Below are 7687 nucleotides of genomic sequence, written 5' to 3' on the forward strand. Positions count from 1 at the left end.
TCGTCTAGTCTTGTCTTTTGTTTCTTCTTGTTTTATTATTATTATTATTATTATTATTATTTCTTTAAAAGAAAGATTAATTTAATTTAATTTATTTATACTTATTTAAGTTACATAAATTTCACACAAAAACCCAAAATCCAAAAAAACAAAAACAAAAAAAAAAAGAAGCAAAATTTCATTAAATAAGAGAAAAGTATGTCGTGCAGGCCAAAGGAGCAAAAGATTTCGAGTTGGCCACTAACTACCACAGTACAATTACTGAGGAGTATAGAGTAGAAGATGTTAAGCCAACTTAACTTAGAAAGAGTATAAATAAGTGTAATATAACAGTAAAGAATGATCATCGCAGTTAATTTTCCAATTTAAGCAATTGGAAAGAAGAAGCCTGAAAAAAATCAGGGCTTCAACGGGATTCGAACCCGTGACCTCCGCGATACCGGTGCGATGCTCTACCAACTGAGCTATGAAGCCACACATTGGGAGCGAGATCAATAAATTGAGTTCATATCTTCCCGTGAGAAGTGAAATGATGTGAAGTTTATATGAAATAATTCATATATTTTCAGGCTTCTTCTTTCCAATTGCTTAAATTGGAAAATTAACTGCGATGATCATTCTTCACTGTCATCTACAACCGCAGTTCATATATGAATTATTTCATATAAACTTCACATCAAGTGTAATATAACAAAAACTAATGTAAATGATATGGATACTAATGTCTGCCTACAGAGTAGAAACTGCTTATATTCTCTCTCTCTCTCTCTCTCTCTCTCTCTCTCTCTCTCTCTCTCTCTCTCTCTCTCTCTCTCTCTCTCTCTCTCTCTCTTTTGACATGATAAGCAATGAAGTTATCAGGTTCGGACGACTCTGCGTCGCCACTATCAAATGCAAATTTAACTGGAGCTTTGGGGAGACTCAGTTCAATGGCTAAGCGGAAACGGCCCTAATACTTTGCGGAATCTTTTCTTGAAGGGGCTCAGTCACGGTGTTTTGTCGTTTTTTTCTTTTTTGGCCACGTACAAAATCTCCTTTAAATGGAAGGAAACCTGAAAATAACAGTTTACTAAGATAAAAAAACGTCATAGAGATAATAATGAACCATAAAGGAGCAAGGATGGTCAAGGATGGCGAAGATTCACACGGATTGCAAACGACGAATTTGAAAAAAATGAGGCTAAACTCTTAAAAATGTGCAAACCCTGACTGAGCTCCTTTAAGTCAAGTGGATACAAACATCATCAAGGAAAATGGTGTTTAATGACATCTTCACACATTCGCTTACCAAAAGGACAACGTCATAGACGAGTTGTAGCCAATAGCACTTCGACAACTCACTTTGATTTACGTAAGCTAAATAAATGAGAGAAATGCCAAGGATAATACTTTTCACACCCTTAAAACCTGAAGCTCATTTATATTCAAAGCTCTATGAGTAGGTGCTTAAGAACATTTGAACCTGCCTTACAATTATTGCGTTGTCAGAAGTTTGCTTAAATCTAACTACTAGGGGTTTCAATTAGATTAGCTATTGGAATAATTTCAACTTCTTCCCTATGTTAATACACTTAATTAAAAAAAAAAAACAAAAAAAACTCGCAATCATGATTGGCTAAGAACAGTACAGCACAAGTGTAACACCAGTGAAAACAGTGTAACGCCACTAAAAAAGTGTGGCACCAGTGCCAAAAGTATAATACAAGTGCACATAACAACGAAGATATTCAAAGTTAGTACGAAGAAACGCGTTATATTTGCATTTGATAATAGCGACATGGCGTCAAGATCTTATCGCTAGTCGTCATATTGAAATGTTTTTGAAGATCTTACCTAGTCCGTTGTAGTTTCTTGTAAATAAATTGGTTTGGTTGCTGCTCTTTACTTATTACACCTTCGCCTTGATATAAGATATTTTTTTCTTTCTCAATTAAAAAAAGAAGAAAAATAGGGGGGGAGTAACTAGAAAAAAAAAACCCTTAAATTTATTCAAGCACGCCGTTTGTTTTTGCATTAATAACAAATAATTTTACTCCAGTACATTTCCACATTTGTTTTTGTTTCTACTTTCTTCTGCAAAGGGACACGAAGATGCCATCTTTAGGCCTAGTTATCAATTCCGCGCACGTCTTCACCTCATCAAAAGACTGCTTCGACGAAACGTGGAAAAAACGCAAGATATAAGCTAGAATGATCTTCTCCTCAAGAATGGCAAAACGCTGGCCTAGGAAAAGGAAAAAAAAAAAACTAAACAAGTAATCATCAGAAAGCTGCCATATACATATGCATGCAGCGTCAGGCAGTGGTCCATCCTATATTAGGTTTTCATAGAGCAGCGATTCATCTAAAAGTGAACAGCGAGCCGAAAACGAAAGAGGGGAAATCAGCATCGCCCCTCTTTAGTTTTAGAAATTATGTTTACTTAACCATTTGATTTGTCACAAAGAACACAGTTACCGATATCTGAAACACGATAATAAGAAAGAATGACAAAAACAACAACAAACCACAACAACCACAACAACAACAATAACAACAACAGACAAATGCTAACTACCTATGCAGTTCCTTGGTCCTGCCGAGAAAGGAACAAACGCGAATGGATGGCGTCCTTGACTGTTCTCTGGTAGAAAACGATCAGGGTTGAAATCAAGCGGTGCTGACCACACTTCTGGGTTTCTGTGAAGTCCGATGGTTGAGACGCCAACTGCAGTGCCTTTTGGAACAAAATAACCATCTAGAACCAGCAAAACATAAGAAATCAAAAACTACAACTACAGTATGACCAAAAATCAAAATCTCAACTAATTATAAGGAAGCCTCCAAGGTTAATCAAAATACGGAAAATACACGATCATAGGAACTTTGTAAAATTACCAAGATAGCAGTCCTCGGTAGTTGATCGAGAAAAGAATGGAACAGATGGGAAGAGTCTTTGCGATTCCTGAAAAAAGGTACAACAAGAGAACAATACACCAAATGTTCAACCTGGGTTGTACCTATCAAATTGGAACTGCCGCATCAACTTGGAATGATTTTGGGTAGAAAGCCTGTAAATTATCTAATACGCTATTTCTTAGTTTGAGTTGTAGATTTTGTTCGTTCCTTCGTTCAGAAGGTTTTCCTAAATCATTTAGGTAATCACTGCCCTCGCAAGTTTCTGGAGGGCCTTGCGTGGTTCGAAAACTGAACTGCCGGAGCAAAATTGCAGCGATATGGTCGTGGGGTTGAAGGCGATGGCCTACCTTAATAACACACTCCAGATAACGTAATTCTTTCATGTCCTCCACTGTCAATTTCTCTGATCTTTGTTCTAAATAAAGCAAATCAAGTTTTTGAAAAAAACATTAACCAAACAAACGAACATGCACCACCACAAAGAGCGTATAATAATTACTTTACATTGCATTGCATTACATTAAATTACAGTGCTTTTAACTCCTAATATAATCAAAATCCACCATATTTCAATGTCGCCCGTATGAGAACAAATATATTTCACCACATTTCCATTTTTTGAAAGCTCAAAATGCTAGAAATCGGTACATACGCACAAAAGCACAGGACATTTGTCAGTTAAGGTGAGGTAAAGATTCCTATTTCACAATATTACTGATGAAAACTAATCTAACCGAAAAAGGTGTCTACTTCTTCATTAACTCGTTGTTGCATCTTGGGATGCCGGCCAAGAAGGTACAGAGCCCACGTGATGCCAGCAGCAGTGGTGTCGTGGCCCTTGAAAAAGAAAAGTAAAATAAAATAAACAAATAACTCGATAGTTTGAAAGTATGGGCAATCAAATGGTGACGAGGGAAATTAAGAACTAATTTCACTTGCGTTTTGTCAAAATTCTAATAATTAGAATTTTGATAAAACGCAAGTGAAATTAGTTCTTAATTTCACGAGTATACCATTTGAATACCTTTTAATATTATAGGCGACAAATTACCCTTACAATCGTGGTTTCTGACTTGTTTGTTGCATCGAGAAATTTCGCGCTAAACGTTGCAATGGAAATTTTGTAATTTCACGCGTGAAATTATCAATTAACGCTGAAATTTCGCTCCAAAATTAGGAAGTAATTTGTCACCCGTAATATTATATTTGTAAACACAGACGAAGAGCATAAGAACAAAAAAAAAAAAACTCTTTCTTTTTTCTTTTTTCTTTTTTTTTTTTTAATCTGCTTTTCTTTGTGCATTTAGTTTGTCCACTACACCATAATTTGAATGTTTGCAAAAAGTTGGTTTGATAAATTGCCTTTTTGGTGTCAGGTAGGACAGTGGCATTTTAGGCCCTGTCCACGCTATGCGGGAGGAATTTGAAAACGGACGTTTCACTATAAAAACGCATTAAATGTGTTTCGTCCACATTACACTGAAGGCAACAATCACCGATCAAGTTAGATCTGTGTTTGAGGAAAACGCAGTCAGGGAAATCACATGATTATAGTGACGCCATCATTTTCGAAAGCTCCGTTTTCAAAATGTTTTCCGAAAAGCCGGCGTTTTCAAATTCCTCCGGTTTGAAAAGCGTTGCCGAAAAGCTCCGTTTTCGTAAAGGATTAGTGTGGACGGCAGGCAAATAAAGCTGCGTTTTCAAATTTCTCCGGCGTGGTGTGGTCGCTTCCTCAGATAGGAGATTAATGATCTCACCTCAAACATGAATGTATCTACTTCCTCTCTAACTCCCACTCGTGAAATTTTTCCCTTGTCATAGGCTTCTAGCAACAGGTCAAGAAATGTTAGGCGCTTTTTTCTTGTGAATACATCTTTTTCTTGTTCTTTGGTCTTCTCCGATTTTCTCTGTTTGTTCTGATTTCTTTTCTTGACTTCTCTTTCGTCAATACGCTCATCAATCACCTTGATATGATTCATTTGAAATTTCAGTTTGTTTAACCACCTCCACCACCACCACCACCACCGGTACCACCACCACCAACAACAGCAAGAGTAAAAACAAAGATAGCAATTTCCATAAATGCTGTCCGAAAAAGTTAGAATGATCATCTACAAATGTAATCATTTTATAGGAATGAAACATTGGCACTAAGTAAGTTGACACTGAGAAAGCTTAAGACTGGATAAGGGGTCTTTGGCTCATGGTGTCACCCTGCACATCGAGTTTAAGTAAAATCCCTCGCAGGGAGAAGCAAAATATTCTCGTTGGCCATTTAAAAAATAACCCTCTTTGGACATGACATGATATGTGTGGTCACTCTAGCTAGGCCGAGTGCTGTGCTTGGCGGCGCAAGACGGCCGTGTATGGTCTCAGATCCAGGATCCCGACTCATCCACGACTCTTCTAATCCCATATCATCATATCAATTTTTTTTTTTCTTTTTTTTCTCTTCTTTTCTAGTGGAAGCCGACCAGGTCTCGAGCCCTTCATAATGCGTTCTCTGGCAAAGCAGTATACTCACATTAAGGCATTTTATCTTCTTGAAATATGATCTAAAATAGAATCTTGCTGATGATCTTTGGTAACTTTCGAGATAACATACGTAGACTAGCATTTCATTTGGGGAGAAGAGCAATGAGTTCTTTCTTTTGTGATGATCCAGATAAGGATCAGTGATCTAAACGGACCGAAGACTCCTTTTCCATCATGGATCCATCGGTTACTTTGACACCCCATCATCCAAGTGATCTTGGATCACTGGTCCTGATCCAAACCACTCCAAATATCGACAAACGTTCATTGCTATGCAAACCGGAATCTCACACCAGCTCAGTGAGCCAGTAACCTCCACCTCGCGTTGCCTCGAATTGAATTCGATCCCGCGTGTTTCTTTAATGGCCAATTAAAGGAAAGCATTCCCAAAACGCGTGGCTTTTTGCTATAATCTCAGCGCCTTCAAAATGTTTCCGTTTCCGCGTTATGCATTTTTATTATTATTATTATTATTATTATTATTATTATTATTTACCTTATCTGTAAACTCATGGAGAATCTTCAGACATGTCGCGTGTTCACTTCCTGATCGTGTCCATTTATAAATAGCATCTGACCAGAGCCATGGACAAGTTTGCCTTTGCTGGACTAACTCACTCATTCTGGGAAAGGAAATCAAAGAAGGAACAATTATGATCGAAGAACACACTATTAACTCGGCGCTAATTTCTACTTTGCGTACACCATGAAATGACTAGAAGCATGGTCCAGCACAAGGGACCTTGTTCTAGAGTTTTCCCTGTGGGACGGAGTGAAGTGTCCCATTCAAAACACAACACAACGCAGAACAATAACTTTGCCTGAGGCTTCAGTGGCGGATCCAGACCTTCAGCTAAACGGGGTGGGGGGGGGGGGAGGGGGTGTTTTGCTTGCCCTGTCTGCTTTTCTTCCTTCTGTGCTTTCTTCTTTTTTAATCCCCCCCCCCAAAAAAAACAAAACAAAACAAAACAAAACAAAACAAAACAAAAAACAAAAAACAAAAAACAAAAAATCACGGGGAACGGGCCCCTCCCCTAGATCTGCTACTGGGTTCGGACATGGACCTCTCGATCCAGACTCCATCGTACTAACCTTGAGAAAGCGCCTCTCTCGTAATCCAATGGGAAATTTTACAAAACGAACTTAAGACGTCAGCAGCCATACACGTTCATAAACATACTGTGTATGTTTCTCATACCTAAAGACTGCATTAAAATATGGGGATTCTGCATACTGCGGTGTATTGGGTGAGGAGTCCATAAACGTAACTGAAACAAAAAAAAAAAGTTCAGAAAATGAAAGTAAAATGAAGGCAACACAACTGTAGATTTTCGTTAAAATGATGATTTAAACTTTCATAAATGAAGGTTCAGCGGCGTAAGGTAGGTATTCGCATCTCTGACCGATTGTTAAGAGAAGGTAACTTACTGCATATTATGTCCAAAGCACAGCGTACAATATATGGAATTATGTCGAAAGGACCACCGTCAGCTCGGCTCTGACAAATAAAAATAAACAAACAAACAAACATACAGAAACTAAAACAAAACAAAAACAAAAACAAGGGAAAAAGCCCGCACAATTGAAAATACCGCATACTGCAAAACTGTTTTGCAACGAGAAATAAATGCGAGGGAATAAAGAATACGAAAGGGACAAGTTAAACTTATCAATTGGTGCTAACCTCCAAAAGAGTGACCATAATTGACGCTTGTTCCTCGAATACCGGAATAAAGTTATTCAGAATTTGAAAGTGGAAGGTTGGTGTTATTAACCGGCGTCGCGTTTTCCATTTTGAGCCATCAATGAAATTCAAACAAAATTTATTTTTATTGATCACCCGTTACCTGTTAACCAGTTTAAGCTTTATAGTTTACATTTGATTCTCGCACGAATTTATTTTTCAGTTAATTAAATCTGGTATTTACTGCCGGATAAAAACTTCCACATGTGAAGTTTCCCTTGTTCTCGAGTCAAAAATCTTGCATCTTGTAATGACGGCTTTCCCTCGTCCAAAACGACGATCTAACGCCCAAGGCTAGTTACCGGCCGCCATGTTGTAAGGTTATCGCGTCGATCAATGTTGCAAAGGATTATACCATTTTCTACCTCTGAATTTCGACATAACTGCTCTCTCCTCCGCAGAGGTTCCGTTCGGATGTTCATTATAGCGAGTTGAGTGCAGGCGCAAACTCTAATCCCGTCGTCGCCCTTCCAGTAGCCTGCGCCTGCACTCGCGTTGCTCAGCAGATTC

General features: G+C 38.1%; 1 protein-coding gene across 4 annotated transcripts; it reads right to left on the reverse strand.

The window, feature by feature from the left end:
• Nucleotides 1-1829: 1829 nt before the first annotated feature.
• LOC145496024 (cytochrome P450 4V2-like) lies at nt 1830-7274 on the reverse strand. Of its 4 annotated transcripts, XM_081475638.1 has the most exons (10): nt 7118-7274; nt 6862-6931; nt 6632-6701; nt 5930-6056; nt 4656-4862; nt 3633-3735; nt 3246-3313; nt 2878-2944; nt 2558-2737; nt 1830-2224 (listed from the first exon to the last, which is right to left on the reverse strand). In XM_081475638.1, exons 1-10 carry the CDS (start codon nt 7133-7135, stop codon nt 2064-2066), a joined length of 1071 nt encoding a protein of 356 aa, XP_081331764.1. In that variant the 5' UTR covers nt 7136-7274; the 3' UTR covers nt 1830-2063. The 4 variants fall into 4 exon arrangements, with proteins under 4 accessions (XP_081331764.1, XP_081331760.1, XP_081331761.1 ...); XM_081475634.1 differs by having other exon boundaries at nt 6862-7204; XM_081475635.1 differs by lacking the exon at nt 6862-6931 and having other exon boundaries at nt 7118-7196.
• Nucleotides 7275-7687: the final 413 nt, after the last annotated feature.

This window comes from Orbicella franksi, chromosome 8 (assembly GCF_964199315.1).
Source record: "Orbicella franksi chromosome 8, jaOrbFran1.1, whole genome shotgun sequence".
Lineage (NCBI taxonomy): Eukaryota > Metazoa > Cnidaria > Anthozoa > Scleractinia > Merulinidae > Orbicella > Orbicella franksi.